The following is an 18,253-nucleotide window of genomic DNA, read 5'->3' as shown; positions in this document are numbered from 1 at the left end:
ATGCTGTTATTAGTCTTTGGAGCCGTTTCAAAACAAACTAACGTGACCAAACTCTTCATGATGAAGAAACTGACGTGTACACAGAGGAATAAGATATATCAGGCTGTGATACACACATGATACTTAACTAATAACTAGTTACAACTATTAATTTGTTTGATTTGTAACTTATAAATATCTTTCTCATCCCTCTGTGTGTGTTTCCTGTCCAGGTCTGGATCCGTCTCAGCGTCAGGGCGTGGAGGAGCTGATCTCCGCGGCTCCATGTCGTTTCGACCACGCCGCTCTGTTCACCATCTTACAGAAACACACTCTGCAGCACCGCATGAACGACTCCTTCTCCTGCCTGGTACGTTCACAAGACACGCTCACTGTTTGGTTGGGGTCGGATGAGGGTGACTGATATTTGAGTGTCCGTAGGAAACGCTCTTTTCACCGTTTTACTGCCCATAATAACTTCATAATAATGTTCTTCTTCTATCGTCTTTTTAAAAGACGCTTCTTGTGCAGCAGGAACGAGCTTCCAGTCAGCAAACACAGAGGAACAGATGTTTCTATTCTGTATAAGAACAGTTTTCTTATTACGGTTTTCATTTAAACATTCAGTCAAAGAAGAAAACCTTTGTTCTGTTTTGTGAATTATAGGATAAAATATAGGACTGATTGGGAATATGACAACAATTTATGACAAAATTGAGTCTTATTGTTTATTTGTAAAGTTTCAATCAAAGCTCATTTTAAGTTGTTCAGCAGAAGTTCTGATAGTTTTATCATTGAAAGGTAAATGTGTGTTATTGAGCTGCATATGATAAGTAGGAGGAGGTCGGTTCTGTAGAGCTGTAACTATTAGTTCAGGGCTGCAACTTTGATTAATCTGTCTGTTATTTTCTCAATTAATCGATTAGTTGTTTGGTCCAGAAAATATCCGAAAACGGTAAAACATGTCGATCAGTGTTTCCCAAAGTCTCAGATGACGTCATCAAACGTCTTGTTTTGTCCACAACTCAAAGATATTCAGTTTACTGTCATAGAGACTAAAGACACCAGAAAATATTCACATTGAAGAAGCTGCAATCAGAGAATTTGGACATTTTCCTCTTAAAAAAACAATTTAACAATTATCATAATAGTCGTTGATTGATTTAATAGTTGACAACTAATCGATTAATCGTTGCAGCTCTGAATAAGTTGATTAATCTAGTGGCTGATGGACAGAAATTCAGAAGATTTTTGATAATCATTTCATCTTTATGTTAATTTTTTCTCATATTTGCTGGTTTCTCAGTCTTCTGTCGCAGTAAAGTGAATATCTTTAGGTTTCAGACGTTTCAGTTTGTTAACCTGGTTTTCAGACACTCGATGGTATTTTATACTTTTCAGATGAATCAATGAATATGAAAATAAGTGACAGAATTAAAAGAAACCATCCAGAGACTCAGAGCAGAAGGTGAAGAATGATGAAAAACACTCCTGAAGAAACGAAAAGTTCTCAGCAGACACAGTTTGAAGATATGAAAGAGACAGAACGAGCTCTCTCTCTCTCTCTCGCTCTCTCTCTCTCTCTCTCTCTATCTCTCTCTCTCTCTCTCTCTCTCTCTCTCTCTCTCTCTCTGTGTTAAGCCTGGGGGGCTCTCTCACACTGATTGAGGGGATAAACGCTCTAATCAATACTTTACAAATAGGAACATGACCCCTAATGGACAACTGCTGAGCTGACTCAATGGAGGAGGAGGAGGAGGAGGAGGAGGAGGGTCTGAAGCCTAAATAAGTGACGGGGGGGACGGGGGGGGTTGAAAGGAGGGTTTTCGTGTTGTGTGCAACTGAGCAAGAATCATCAAACCCTCCAGACTCTGGAGAAATGATTCATATTTACTTTTGTATTTTTGAATCAGGTTTACACGACACAAAACATCCACATATCACTGAAGAACCAACTCTCTCTCTCTGTCTTCTGTCCAAACTAAACCAACGTTTCTCATCACTTAAAAAACTAAACTTCACAAAAACTCTCCAGAGTGGATCGATCTGATCAGAGTGAACGAGATAAACTGAGGCGCTGTGAGTCAGTAAGGTAAATAAAACAACTTCCTGTCTCCTCTCTTTGGTTTTAAAACTATTGATTTAAAAACTTAATGATATTATTCTTCATATAAAGGCCGAAAACAATTAATCAATTAACTTTAGTGATAAAAAGTAAGTTGGTTGGTGCTTAACAGGAGTTAAAGTTGGTTAACAGGTAACATTTATGAGTAAATAAAATCATAATTTTACATTTGTTATGTTGTTTGGCGTCAGAAACAGAAAAAATAGATCATGAGGATCAGTTAGAAACAGAGCAGAGTGACTGAACTGTCGTCGTCTTTCTGCTGATTACAAGACGTCTGTAAAGATTAACCAGAAAAGGTTTTAAGGTGCAGCTGTTGAGATTTCTTGTAAACACACAAGATTTTTACTTGTAGTGTTTTCTCAAAAAAAAAACACTCATGTCATGCGTCCCTGATGTCGCAGGGATGTGATGAATTAATTTCCTTCCTCGTAAAACATTTGCAAAGGAACATTTTTTTGAGTATGTTGAAAGCTGCTGTATGTAGTTTACATCCATGTTTGTTAACTCTTCTTCTTCACTGCCTTTTTTGCGTGTTACACCACCACACCGCCAGCGTTCTTTACAGCATTTCTGGAGCATTTCTGACATTTGTATCACTCGTCCATCATCACAGAAGAGTCACACTTACACTTTTACAAATATACGAGTCCACGCAGACTCTCAGTGAAGTGTGATCTCCACAGGGAGGCGTTTAAATCACACAAATCTCCTGCTGTCTATATGTTGTGAACTTAATTAACTGTATAATGATTTATCAAGGCCCCCCCAGCTTCACTGTGAGCTCCCTGGTTGCACTGTAGACATATAGAGTAAATAAAACAAATCAATAAAAGAACAACGCTGTTATCTTCCTGTACACACTTCTCATGGATCCTACGTTAAAACTATTTATATTTATCGGATTCAATCTTCCATTTTTCTCTCTGACAATCTCTCTGCAAAATTCACAAAGAACAAGATACTTTGTCAAGGTGAAAAACTGTTTAACAGATAAAGACGTCATTAAAGACTCAATCTGTCCACTGAAACATAAGCTGAGACAGATCTCGAGCTCGTTCCCGACATGTGTCGCGTTGTGTTCTCGTCTTTTAAAAACCCAACAGAACGAGGAGATGTTTCACCAAATTGACATCTGTGCTTCTTTCATTTCCCTTTACCTGCCTCACCAGGACTCCTTCCACAGCTCTGCAATTAGACCGGATCCATTCACACCGCCCCCCCCCCCCTTCCAGCTCCTCTCTCCTCACCACCTTTTGTGAAAAGCTCGAGGGCTTTGTGTTCCAACCTGAGCCCCCTTTTCACCAAACACTCTGAGGAAAAAGGCCAGTGCCTCGGCGTTGGGGGGGACATCTGTTGAGAAGTGGCTTGGATTCATGTCATAGATGGGGTCATATTTTATTCACAAAGAGTTGAACCCAACAACAACAACAACAGTAATTAGGCAGAAATTTGGTTTGTAGCTGGGGGCCCAGAGTCCTGCTAACTGGATCAGCGGTGGTTCCCACTGATGATTGAAGGGTTAAATCCACCCAGTGAAGCTGCTGGTGGAGCTTTGAGTTTCAGCTGAAATGGTCTTTTGGTAAAACGTGTGTTGATAGTGGGGAAAATGGGCTTTTTTGAAATGACCAACGCTATAACGCAGTATTGATTAAAAGATACAACTCAGATTTCTTAAATAAAATTACAATAAGAAAGTAAGAAAGTGAGTGAAAAGAATCTGCCAGTATGGTGAGGCCACCAGTGGACCAGAAACATTAAAACAGTCCTATAACATCAAGACTTTGATACCAGTGTGCAGAAGTTTAACAAGGCTAACAGTCTACATCCCTGCTAGCAGCCTGTATTTGAGCGAAATGCTCATATTAGCATGCTAACGTGCTAACAGTGATAATTTTATATTCAAAACAAATCAAATTTTATGTTGATGTTTATCATGTTCACTGTCTTTTGATTTGATTCATTGATTGGGACGGTGTGCAGTTTATTAAACATTAAAGACACACTGCACCGGAGTTAGCTCGAAGCTAATTTGCATCCGTACAAAAGCACAACAACAAACAGTGCAAGGCAAAAAAACAACAAAAAAATACAAAATACAAAGCTGCACACAACAGCACATCACATACACCCATAATGTCAATTAGAAATTAATAATGTAAACTTTGTAAATTAAAAGCAAGACTACCTGCGCTAATGAGAAGACCATAGATGGAGTTTAGACTCTTAGCTTAGCGTGTTAGCATGCAAACATTTTCCAATTAACACTAAACACAGAGTGCAGCTCAGGCTGATGGGTAATGTCTCTACAGGTATTTGATCATGAACTAATTTCATAATTGCCGCAGTTCATCCTCTGAGGGCCGTGAATGGGCGGACCAAATTTTACAGCAATCCATTTAATAGATGTTGAGATGTTTCAATAAAGACTGAAAAAGTCAAACTCATGGTAGCGTTAGAGAAGAAGTCAAAAGGATCATTTAAGTCATTAAAATACATCATCTGGGTATCATGAATGTCTGAACCAACATTTGTGCCAATTCATCAAGTAGATGTTGACATAAAGCTCAATGTAAGTGAAAACCTGCTGGTGGTGCTACAGGAAGTGGTTACAGTGCATCCCTCAAGGACCTTTATGTGTATGTTGTAAGTTCCATGACAATCCAGCCAATAGTTGTCGAGATATTTCTCTCTGACTCATGAATGTTTACCTCAGGGTGGCGTTAACTGTTAACGTCAGACTGATTCATCGTCTGGAAACCCTGAATATCAGGCAGTTTTTGAGATATTTCAGTTTGGACCGACTGACAGACCAGAACCGCCATCCGTAGAGTTAGCTGAAGACTCAGATCATCAGCGGTCTGCCGTCGTCCCAGCAACCCCTCCTCCTTCCTCCTCCTTCCTCCTTTAAACCTCTGGCTGATGAAGCAGAAAGAAAAGGTTCATCGGATCATGGAGAATGAGCACTGAACTGGACAACATCTGAGGGACAATATTTATATCTCCACGCTCTTTTAATCCACAGGACTCTCGTGACGTAACTCTGACCCACTTTGATTTCCTGCCTTCATCTTTAATCTTAAACACATCTTTGTTCAGCGTCTCCACCTTTACCTTTTTAGAGGACGAGACGGACGCAGATGTCCTCTCCTCCTCCCATCAGACCTGTCTGAGCATCCTGCTGTCAAATTAACTTCCCACAGCTCTCTATCATTATAGACTCTAATATAATTACTTGCTTGTATGCATCCACACGGTTCGAGCTGCGGCTCCTTCAAGGCTGAAGCTTCCCGCTGCATCAATTACGTTCGTGCTAATTTGAGGAATGTGCAGAAGAAGACGAGGGAGGCTCCAGATTGCGTTGCAGTGTTCACACAGAGAGATAAACTGTTGACCCCGAGGGGGGGAAAAATCCAAACAGCAAAACGTTCGCAGGGATTTACCAATATTTGTGTTTACGGTGTATTTCTGATTAGTGCGGTGATTGTTTTTAACCATCTGAGGATGTAACTCATCACTATGAAGCTACTGAACAGGATGATTGTTAAAGTGTTCTTCTTCTCTGTGCAGAATGATGGATGTGCAGAGTTTGTTCACATTCATCTGCTGAAAGAGGAAAGTTTCTCTGAGCTCATTAAAAATCTGATTTTAAGCTGCGGGGGCCTAACGAGCCGGATATGTGACATCACAACTAGTGTGATGTGGAAACTTGAAAACATTTAAGAATTAAGAAGTTTACAGTGAAGAAGGAAACATCTGGAAAACATCTGACATGAAATATATTTGCATATTTATATATTCTGGAATTTTTAATGAGGGAAAAGGAGGAGATGTCATTTATTATTATTCACAGTAGAGTATTTTATATACATCTTTAAACATGTCTGGAGGGGATCTTTAACTTTTTAGCGAGAGTAGAGAGTAGAGTTATATATTTATTCTACTGTTGTCAGATAATATCAGTGAGAAGATGAACATTTAGTCAACAGAAACACTGAAGCACAGAGGTCAAACCTTTGTCGAGGCTGCACAATCATCTAGAAATATTACTGTATGTTAATATTTAGACATTTTTAATCTGGATCAAAGTGCACAGCGGTGATAGACGATCCAACTTCACAATGTTAAGAAATCGTTGAAAAAATCTTAATCTAACAACAAGTTATCAGCTCTTTGGCTCGTGGCTGACTCACATTACATCACAGCTTCTCAACAACATTTTAAGATATTGTGCTAAACAAATAAACAAACGACGTCATCCTGCCGATACGAACGTCAGATACAAAAAACAGGTGATTGTGTTGCTCTGGAGCGGACGGACCAATTTAATAGTTTAATTTTGTGAACTTGTAGAATTATTACAATTAGTCATTATTGATTGAAGCAATTAATTTCACCTTCTGATACCAAGAAAAATGAAATGAAGAGGCCGAGTGATTATTCAGGTTCACATGCAGGAAGTGTAGAAAACGTTCTTCAGACACTTTTAGCAAGAAGTTATATTAAAAGCTTTTATTTAGTCAGGCATAAAGGATTTTAATGTAACTCATCTTTTCCTGATAGAGCTTTTCTTTTTCATATTATTTTGACGTCTTCAGATGTTTTAATTAGTCTGTTAATTTACATTTTTCATATAAGCTGCAGATCCTCACGTCGGAGAAGCTGCAACCAGAGATTTTTGCTTGATAAATGATTTAATTGGTTGATCAGTACAACAGTTTTTGGACCAAAAAAAAAAAAAAATGGCTTCATATGTCAGAGAAGGTCTGCGAACCCCTGCGGTTGAACATGAAGAACCCTCAGCGTTTGACTCTCTCAGCTTCCTGTCAGGCGTCTGCGGTCAGGTGACGAGCGACAAGCTGCGGTGTTCGCCGCTTCGGAGCCACACGCTGCTTTCACTTTTCTCTTTTTGGGGGGTCGCGTCAGTCCCTCGGAGGGAGGCGGCGGACGCTGGCGCTCTGACACGGTGAGACGTGCAGCCACGGCTGACGGAGCTAACGAGGCAGTCGGCTCGTTAGCCGCTAATTGAGCGGTCAGCGCCAAGACTGGAGTTCGCCATCTGTTTGTCACAGAGGAACATCTTGTCGCTTCACGCCCGTCGACAGGCCCCTCTCTCTCTCCGTGGTGTGATATTAATAGCTCGAGCTCACAGACGGAGAGAAAAGAAAGAAAGAAACTGAAGGAAACGACAAACAAACTGAAGACTGAAGGAGGAGGAGGAGGAGGAGGGGGGGGGGGGGGCAGGCAGGGAGGAGACACTAAAAGGCCTGCAGAGGAGGAATCTGCCAGGTCCAGTTAACCCTGACAGGAAGCAGAGTGTCAGCGAGAGTCTAAATAAAATGCTGGAAATCATATTGCCTAGTTTCATGTTCTTAAATATTATCTTTAAAACATGAAGTTTATATTTCAGCTTCACATATTTTAAATATGTGTTACTGTGGATTCATTAATCCAGTCGACAGTTCATTTCTTACTTGTTTAATGATTAAATCTTTTTATTTCAGATTAAAAGGGAAAGTTTGAATCTGATTGTCTCAAGATTTAACATTTAGAAAGAAAAACATTCAATTTATATTGAACACATCCACAGTATATACACTCCTTGGATCTGAAGCATCATTAATATTTTGATGGTTATGGCAACTGAAAACTCAATGATTTAACATTTTACAGCGTTGGAAAGTACATTTACTCAAGTACAGTTTGAGGTACTTTACTTGAGTATTTCCATGTGATGCTACTTTCTACATTTCAGAGGGAAATATTGTACTTTCTACTCCACTACATTTATTTAACAGCTTTAGTTACTTTTCAGATGAAGATTTGACACAATGGATAATATAACAAGCTTTTAAAATACAACACATTGTTAAAGATGAAACCAGTGGTTTCCAACCTTTTTGTCTTTTGACGTCTTACAAAAAGCAGTGTGTAGTCGGGGTCACATTTCACATGTCTATGAGTTGTTAACAGCTCCACCAAATAGTGATTTTTCCCTCTAAACTTCTCACATGCTTTCATTTCAATAAATGTTCAAATGATCCAATATTTCAGCAAAAATCAAAGATTAGAGAAAAAGTCCAAAAACTGAAAACAGATTTGTGTATCAGAACTTTGTTTTTTCTTCTTTTCTCTCCCATTAATCATCTCACCACCCCTCAGATTTATCTGCTGACCCTTTGGAGGGGCCCGACCCCTAGGTTGGGAACCACTGGACTAAACTAGCTAACTGTATATAAAGTAGTGTAAACTAGCTCCACCTCCAGCAGCTACAACAGTAACATGCTGCTCTAACACTGATGCTTCACTATTAATAATCTAATGATGTCATATATAATAATAAGTAATATAATAATATAATAAGTATTTTAGTACTTCTTCCACCACTGCACTTTAAAAATGTCAGGGGACTTTGTGAGAAACGTATTTAAAATAACAAACTATCAAAATAAAAGCAGCAGAAGTTGAGACATCTTGACTTTTACCCCCAAAACTCTGGATCCTACATTTCCCATAATGCAACTGGATCTCATCTTAGTCATTTACTCAGACAGTTTTCACTAACCATGATTAGTAAACTAAGACTGCAACTAACAATTATTTTCATTATCAATTAATCTGTCAGTTATTTTCTTGATTAATTGATTCGTTGGTCCAGAAAATAGTGAAAAACATTGATCAGTGTTTCTCAAAGTCCGAGATGACGTCTTTAAATGTCTTGTTTTGTCCACAACTCAAAGATATTCAGTTTACTGTCATAGAGACTAAAGAAACCAGAAAATATTCACATTTAAAAAGCTGGAACCAGAGAATTTGGGTTTTTTTTTCCTTAAAAAATGACTCAAAACGATTAAAGGACTAATCGTTGCAGCTGTAGAGTAAACAGTCTTTTTTAAAGTTTGGGAAAGATGATGAAGGGAAAAATAAACGCTGACTTGAAGCTAAAGACAGAACATTTTAACTTTTTCACAGTTTAACTAAAACCAGGATCTTCCTTGAATCTTAACGTGACACTCTGCTGTCAAAGCTCAGAGATTTTTATATCCGACCATCAATCTCAAACTTCCTCCTCACAACTTACGAATGTTACACTCAGAGGAATAAAGTCAGACGGATATAAAAGTGTTTAATAAGTGGCGAGAAGGCAGCGACAGTGTTCAGACAGAGTTGTTTATTTTCCAATTATTTTAGTGACAGATTGAAAAGGCTTCATGTTGTTATTTGTTAAAGCATCACTGAGTCTGGAAAAATAAAAAAATATAAATATACAATTGCTCATAATGAGATTCTTCATCAAACAGTTATGAAAATTCTGTCCTTTGTGTCAAAAACTAAAAATCTTTTTAGTCAAAACATCGCCAATAAACTGTTTATACACAAGCTTTAAATTTGAAGTGTTTCCTGCCAGAATGACATATTTATTATATTAAAGCGTGAAATCATGTTTTATAATAAAAGTACATTAATTCTGAGTAACAGTTTAAGTTATGAATAATTCTAAATTAGTCACTTTATTCTTTGAAATGAATAACAGAGTTCTGGTATTTTAGTTCTTTAGATGAATCATCCCTGCAGTAGCAGCACATTTAACACATAAAGATCACATTTAATTAAAATAAAGACTCGATATATATCTGCTGTCATTTTATTAGACAAACTGTTATCTTCATCTTTCAAACAGCAAAATCATCTGTTACAGAAACAAAGTGCTCCGAAGGTAAAAAGGAAACAGTTTCTCTGCGTGTCGTCTCGTCTCCTGGGTCGCCTGTCGCCGGGCGGAGAGCCACGGCTGTCAGGCAGGAGAAGCTGTCAGCGTGTGTGTGTGTGTGTGTGTGTGTGTGTGTGTGTGTGTGTGTGTGTGTGTGTGTGTGTGTGTGTGTCGTCAGCTCGGTGGAGGTGCTAATTTGTTAATGTTCCTTCCATGAGGAATCTTAATTAGCGATGTAAGTTTCATGCCTAATTTAGTGATTACGTGCAGGATGAATGAACTAATGAACATCTGAGGATGTTCCAGTCATTCAACACCTTTCTGCTTTATTTTTTTTTTTTTATTCTCCAGCAGAGAATTAATAGTTGAAAGGTTAACCTTTACACTTCTCTGTTTAATTGTGATAAAGTATCAAGGATTTTTTTTTTATTGAGTTTTGTGGAGCAAAAAGGTGACTGATGTTGGTTCAAGTCTGTTTACGTCTCCCATGGTAACGGCAGGAAGCTGCTGGGAGGGAGGGAGGGAGGAGTCCTGAACGCTGTCGTTACCGGCTGCCATTTTATTTCTGAGTAAAGTTTCTGCTTTATAAAATCTGCCCTAAAAAAATCAACAATGGAAGAAAGAAGTATTTTCCCCCGCATGTACACTCCCATCATGCAATGTGCTGCGTTTTATAGATGCAAAAATGACTGTTGTGCATCTTCACAGCTGTCAGTGATGACGCAACATGATGATGGTGATAATTAGTATTTAGCGCTCTCTGTTGAGTAAACTCTTGATTGTCTATTATATAGGGAGTAGTGTATGTATGGGGGGGCTGTGGCTCAGGAGGTAGAGCGGGTCGTCCACTAATCGCAAGATCGGCGGTTCGATTCCCGGCTCCTCCAGTCCGCATGTAGATGTGTCCTTGGGCAAGATACTTAACCCCGAATTGCTCCTGATGGCTGTTCCATCAATGTGTGAATGTGTATGAATGGTTAGATCTCCTCTGATGGGCAGGTTTGGACCTTGCATGGTCGCCCCTGTACCATTCAGCGTATGAATGTGTGTGAATGGGTGAATGTGATTCGTAGTGTAAAAAGCGCTTTGAGTGGTTGGAAGACTAGAAAGGCGCTATACAAGTACAGTCCATTTACCATTTATGTAGGTGTCTTAACTTTCTGAACTACAAATCTATTTTTCATTCATCAGTCATTAATAAACAGGTGATTAATCCTTAAAGAGGCTTTCAGGGAGCAGAGTGAAGAAGAAAATACACATTTGGGTCGAGAATTGATAATCAAGTGACGTCTGTGAACAACTCTTTGATCAACATGATGCCGACTGTGCGTCTTTCCTGCCTTTGACCCCTGCTGATTTGACCCTTTTGATCCTGTCTGAATGCAGCGCCCCCCCCCCAACTGGTTACCAATTGTTTGATCTTACAGTATAAAGTGTTTCCATCCCTTCTGCTCTGGGTCAGTAAGCTCACCACATTTCCAGAATGCTATTAAACCACTTCCACCACAGCAAACTTTGAACAAGGACTTGAGTGATTTTCTTCAACAAGATTATTCTTTAGGTTTTACACTGTTTCACAATCACACTATATGATGGGAAACATAACTGCCGTCGTGATTTCAATAAATGTTATTGAATGTGAAGAATGAATGTATACAGGTCAGATTTAACCCACAACAACCTCTATATACGAAAATGTCTATCAGCTGCACAACATTTTTGCATATTCTGGTTAACTTTGGGAAAAGTCATGCTCTCAAATGTAAAAATGCTTAACTTTCACCTCCTTTTTAGTGCATTTGCCCAAAAATTGACATATGCCTAAAATAAAAATGTCTGCCATTCTTGGACTCATGATACTGGTCTCTACTGACAGGAAACTCTTTTGAGTTTACAATTAGTCCAGGTGATGTGACTATCACTCACTGACTGATCACTCACATGCACTAACATGCACGTGCAGCTGAACTTGCTATCTGATCAAAGAACATAGAAGCTCAGATAACAACACATACAGAGAGGGAGCGTGACTTCATTCTCTGCTCAGGACGCCATCACTCCATTATATCTTTACATAGCAAATACTTGTTTGCTGCTATATTGATGTTCAAATTGTCATATATTGGACATTCAAGCTTTTAAAACTTTACACCACATGCATGCAACAGACATATAAAATCTAGCCTAAGTATTCCTATACTGTGATTTCCTTCTCACAGCATTAATGAATGCACCATTAACTGTTAACCTGAACAGTTTATGATGTTGTGTATGGTATCATTGTAATCCTTGACCATCAAAACATTGGGGTAGACATCACTTTTTCTGTGTTATCATGTTTGGTTTAGGAGATATGATGCAATATACATAATTAGGTTATGGCGGAAAGTAAATTGGTCGCCATGGCCACCACGAGGCGTTTTTGCGATGGCTCCATTTCTGAAAATGTTCAGGGCCCCAAACTGTACAAGTGTGCCCAGTTTCATGCTTTTATGAAAAAGTGAACATAATTTTCACCTGGACTAAATCAAACAATCATATTTTGTCTTTTGTGATATTGAACCAGATTTCTAAGACTTACAAACAGTAAAAAAAATACCTTTTATCCTGAACTCTTTAGGTTGTATTATCTGTTTTGTATGTGCTACTGTTACAAAATAAGCAACTGATAGTAAGTTAAGGTGTAACATTTTATTCTAATGATTTTTATTTAGAAAAGTGAATTTCTTTGCAGCAGAGCTTCAAGAGTGAAACACACTGGCGGCTTTGTGTAGACTTGTGTCATGTGACGCCTGTGTCATTCATCACACGAGCAACACAGACAGAAGTCGGCATTTGCTGATTTAGAGACTTTATGTGATACAATTTGCTGCTTTTCTGTTGGCAACAATGGAAATATGAAGGAAATAAGTTGTTTACTCTGCAACTGAAGCAAGTAAATGGAAATCAGCCGTCATTCGTCGTATTATTTAAACTATCTTGTGCTTTTCCTTCTATGACGTGTCAAAATGTCTGCCGTGAAAACACTTCCAACACTGTCCCACACTTTGGACCAAAGCAACGTACCTCAATAACTATTGTCTTAATATTTTTAGATCCCATTCCTGCTCTATATGACTTTTATCTGTAGCACCACACTCAGGACAAACTTCCACTTCTGATAAAGTCAAGATTCTGAAGGAAGAGTCGCTCAAACCTTTGGTGGGAAAAATCTAAATCTTGACTTTATGCTCTCAAAGCGGACCCGTACATCTCTGCATGTTCAGTAGACTTAATGAAGGAGACACATTCATAATCTCCAGTTTAACCTTTCTTTTAGGTTCTGAAATACACGTTACGGGTTCATGTACAGCACATTAAACCAGTGCTGTTGGTCAAAGCTAAAGTGTTCCTGTACACAAGTTGCTCGGTTTGGTTCCCTAATAAAAAAATGGCACTTTCATACAGAGGCTGTAATGACCTCTGCAGTCTCTAGAGGTCACCAGCAGAACTTTATACTTTATTTTGTGGTTTACGTGTCGTGTGACAGGTCTGCTGTTTGTTTGTTTGTGTGTTTCGTCTTCAGGGTTGGTTCAGTCCCGGTCAGGTGTTCGTCCTGGATGAGTACTGCGCTCGGTTCGGCGTCCGAGGCTGCCACCGTCACCTGAGCTACCTGAAAGATCTGATGGATTATTCGGAGAACAACGTGCTGGTCGACCCGACGCTGCTACATTACAGCTACGCCTTCTGCGCCTCCCACGTCCACGGAAACAGGTACATTAGCCTCTGGTTGGAGGTGCAGGGGTAACGTTACTGGTTTCATTCCCAGTAGCTGCACATGCGTGTTTGAGTGGCTTTCCAGCAATCACAGCTTGTGATGTTTGCTGGTGGAAAACCAGTCAGAGATCCACGTAACCACTACAGTACACCTGGAACTGTATATTTCAAACTGGGAGAGAAGAGACACAAAAGTATATGAATAAATAAATATAGATATAATAAGAATGAGAAGGTGCAGAACATTTGTGTCTTCTTTGGTTGAAGACTAGTCAACTAATTTAGGGAAACCTGGCAAAGTTATCTTATATATAAAGTTCTTACTATCAATAAATCTCATGTTTGGATTCAAACCAACAATGAACTGATCTACTAACAAGTACTACATGTGTTTCTAAAGCCTGATATAGTACTACGCTGTACATTTCTCAAAGAAATACAAGTACAAAGTCAAGAGGTTGTGATCTGCAGCACAACAAGCCAATGAAGCTGTAAACAGAACCACGTTCCCGCACATGCTCAGTAGCGTCTGCCGTACACAGAACTACTCTCCAGAGACTGAAAACATGATGCTGTTATTAGTGTTTGGAGCCGTTTCTGAACAAACTTAACGTGACCAAAACTCTTCACTGCAGCGATTAGTCAATTAATCAATTAGTTGCCAAATATTAAATTAATCGCCAACTATTTTGATAATTGATTAATCGTTTTGAGTTATTCTTCCTCTATGACAGTAAACTGTATATTTTTGAGTTGTGAACAAAACAAGACACTTGAGGACATCAACTTGGGCTTTGAGAAACAGTGGTCGACATTTTTCACCATTTTCTGACGTTTTTTAGACTAAACAACTAATTGATCAATGGAGAAAATAATCAACAGATTAATCCCAAATGAACATAATCATTAGTTGCAGCTTTAAACATGTCACCCAGTGCAGCGGTGTGACTCACTGACATGTTTTTAATAGTTTTTGGACAACAACGGAGGAATCAGATATATCAAGCAATACTTCAGTTCATTGTTGGTTTGGATCCAAACATGAGATTTGTTGACAAGAAGAAAAACATAGAAAATCACCAGACTGATCCTTCAAAGAGGCTCTGAAATGGGGACTTGAACTTCATGTTGCACTAATTGATGCGACCAATAAATCTGTCACAAATATTTCAACAATCCTGCGTTTCCATCTGGTCTGTCAAACTAAATTGCTTTTCTTCCACAACTAACAACATTGAATACTGATCCGTCGCTACCTTACGTCCCTCAACCCAAACAACCTTTTCTCAACAGGACCTGCATCACATTAATAATGAGGTGATTTCACAAGATGTTGAAAACCTGCGAAACCCAGATAAATAACATCTAACTAACTTTATATAAAGCAACAACTCCAAAAACTCATCTCAGCACAGCCTCGTGAACAGACTGTAGTTTGACCTTTTTCATTTATTCGTTGTAGCTTTGCTGGGCACAGATGCTCTTTTTTCAGCCACTTCATGCCCCCCCCCCCCCCCACCACCACCACCACACACACACACCTCACACACACACACACAGGCTGAATCCAAATGTCCGGACTTCCACACACTTGCAGACTCCGTTTGTGGGCACGTAATCGTGAAGTCTGGACTGCCGAGCTCCGTCCAAATCTACATCTCATCAAGTTGAAGCGAAGGGGCTTTAAGTGCAATTTCTGCAGGCTTCAACAGACTTTATCTGGAAGATCACCAGTAACTGATATGATAGTAATAATACAATACCAATACAGTTTAGTTTTATAACATAAATATAATGCTATGCAGTTGTCTTAAATCTCTTACTAGGCTGTGGCTCAGGAGGTAGAGTCGGTGGTTTGACCCCAGACTCCTCCCGTCTGCATGTTGTAGTGTCCTTGAGCAACAAATTGAACACCTGTGTACCCTGTATGGTAGCTTTCTGCCATTGGTGAGTGTGTGTGTGTGTGTGTGAATGAGCAGCAGAAACATTGTAAAGCACTTTAGATAAAAGCTCAATGTAAATGCAGCCGTTTACCATTTAGATTAGTTTCAACTGTGGACTAAGACTGTAAAAGCAGTTTAAAGCTGTGGGAAGAAAAAAAAACGTAGTAAGTGGATTTTTCACCACTATTATATACAGCGATTATTTCCAAGGTTTAAAATAACGTTTCATGCTCAAAGGCTTCATTTGTAAATTACATATTCCATTCAGATAAATATTCAGATGTGGATCACAAGGTCAAGATCTCTGCACTGGTTGTATTCATGACGACGACTCAATGTCACAATCACACAGCGGTGGAAGAAATATTCAATAAAAATACTCCGTTACAAGTCAAAGTCCTGCATTAAAAATCCTACTACAGTAAAAGTAGAGGGACAAATCACTATTTGGTGGAGCTGTTAACAACTCATAGACATGTGAAATGTGACCCCGACTACACACTGCTTTTTGTAAGACGTCAAAAGACAAAAAGGTTGGAAACCACTGGTTTCATCTTTAACAATGTGTTGTATTTTAAAAGCTTGTTATATTATCCATTGTGTCAAATCTTCATCTGAAAAGTAACTAAAGCTGTCAAATAAATGTAGTGGAGTAGAAAGTACAATATTTCCCTCTGAAATGTAGAAAGTAGCATCAAGTACCTCAAAATTATAAATGAAGTACAGTACTTGAGTAAATGTACTTAATTACTTTCCATCACTGCAGCCACAGTGGAGTTGGTGCTTCGCTCAAGGACACTTCAGCTTTAGTAACCTTCAGGCCTCCGCTGATCAGCAGCAAACTGCCCAGATATGAGCAGCAGCAGTGTCTTTTAGCCACTTGTTGGCGTCAGCGTCGCTCCAGCAGTTCAGTCCTCCACTTCACTCCCAGCAGCCCCCTGCTTGACTCCCCGGCTGGTAATTACTGATATCTGTGCTTTCTCTCTTTGTCGACTCATTTAGTCAATTAGAAAGCGTAATGATTAGCTTCTCCAGCTAATCGCCAGATATAAATTGTGGGTGGTGGGGAGGGGCAGGGGGGGTTAGAAATTACTGAAACTGGCTTTTTGTCAGTTGGAGCTCTAATTTGAATAATTGATGCCCATTCAGGGCTCCTGGAGCTGCCTTGAGTGGGTGTGGATGGGAAAGAGAGGGTTTTGAAGGCTGGCAGACTCGGAGGTGGAAAAAAAAACAAACTTAATTACAGAACTCAGATTTTTTTTCCCGGGGAGGGATGCTCGAAAAGACGAAACCGTGATGGGAGGCAGAGAGGACAAAGAGACGCACCGCAGAATGATCAATGGGAGAGTACTTGACTAATACTTCAAGGCGATATATTCAGACTGTATCAGACTGTGCTTTTCTCAAGAAAACTCTCCGTTTCGACTGAGAGAAACGTGTCGGATCTCGATTGAAGATGTAAATATTTTTTTTCTGATATTTGTCATTGAGGTTTGTGTTAAAGGCGGCACATATAGGAGACGTTTTTCACCTTTTTCTGGTCTGAAATCTGTTTAAATTTCTACACTTAAATACGCCACCTGACTCACGATACTGTAGCTTTTATTTTTCTTTAAAGCACAAACCTGCGCTTAAATATTTCTTGATTCTGCAGCCTTTTCACAGCTTACATACCTTCTCACAAAGTATATTATGGTTTTGTTTGCACAACTGTAATTTATTTTATTAAAAATCCTTTCAGCTCCTCGTCTGCCAGCTACTTATTTTTAAAAAAAGGCATTAATCTCTCTAAAAAACATCAGCTTTACTCCTCTTATCTGTGTCAGTAAGCAGTCTGTGGCACCGTAATGGAAGGAGAGGAAGCTACAACTGGTCTGTGAGGGTCTGTGAGGGGTCTGACGGGACGGGTGCAGATCAGGGTTAAAGGAGCATTACCAAAGCGCTCGCCTCCCTCTCACCTGTCACTTCCGATCTTCCCCTCGCCGAGCCGTCCGCAGCACACCGACTCAGGGTGTGACAGGAGCTTTTACCCCCCTCCCTTCACCCCCTCCTCCAGTATCCAGAGAGGTGACGAGGGAGGAGGAGGAGGAAGATGACACACATGATCACCTGCCACTCAGCCTCATCTTCCTTTCCACATCCTCGTAAGGTGAAGTGGCGTCCACACCCGGTACCCTGCCACGCACACGCCGCTCATGACGACGACTTCTCTCGTCAGCTGACATCAGAACCAAACAGCCGGAGGGTCTGGTGGAGGATCCTGCGGGCAGATATGGTACTTATCGTTTACACTTGAGCCACATCGAGTGTAAACACACAAACCTGAGTCTACACACCCTCCCTCCCTCCCCTCCCCCCCCTCCCTCCCCCCCGCTCGACCACCCCCTCGGCCCCCGGGAGCGGCGCTGACAGCAGCCTTGGCTCCAACGCACTTGCTTCATTTAACAGCAACAATGTGTCTGAACCCCGACAAGCTGTCGCATCGCTCCCCACTCCGCCGTGTGAGACCAAGCATGAACACACATCTGACTGGATTTAATGGCGTAGCGAGGAGAGAGAGAGAGAGAGAGAGAGCTACATAAACCAAACACCACACTGTGTTGTGTGCGTTTTTTTTGCGTCTGGCTTCCTGCCAACACGCTCCTCGTCAGATTTAGTTTTCTGCTGTAATTCGATTCAGAGGAAGTGGTGGGTGTGAGTGACATTTAGAGGAGAGGAGGGGTGGGGAGGTGGAGGGGGGGG

General features: G+C 40.0%; 1 protein-coding gene across 5 annotated transcripts in view; it reads left to right on the top strand.

Annotated features, from left to right (window-relative positions):
- Positions 1-18,253, top strand: part of cadps2 (Ca++-dependent secretion activator 2) — a 261,245-nt gene that overhangs the window by 169,023 nt on the left and 73,969 nt on the right. For all 5 annotated transcript variants that reach the window (XM_042410740.1, XM_042410739.1, XM_042410743.1 and 2 more), the window contains exons 12-13: positions 213-349; positions 13,378-13,565. In XM_042410740.1, coding sequence (XP_042266674.1) covers positions 213-349; positions 13,378-13,565 — 325 coding nt within the window. The remainder of the gene's footprint in view (positions 1-212; positions 350-13,377; positions 13,566-18,253) is intronic.

The sequence above is a fragment of the Thunnus maccoyii genome, chromosome 5, assembly GCF_910596095.1.
Source record: "Thunnus maccoyii chromosome 5, fThuMac1.1, whole genome shotgun sequence".
NCBI lineage: Eukaryota > Metazoa > Chordata > Actinopteri > Scombriformes > Scombridae > Thunnus > Thunnus maccoyii.
The sequence above is the reverse complement of the archived record's forward strand: the minus strand, read 5'-3'. Positions and strand labels throughout refer to the sequence as shown.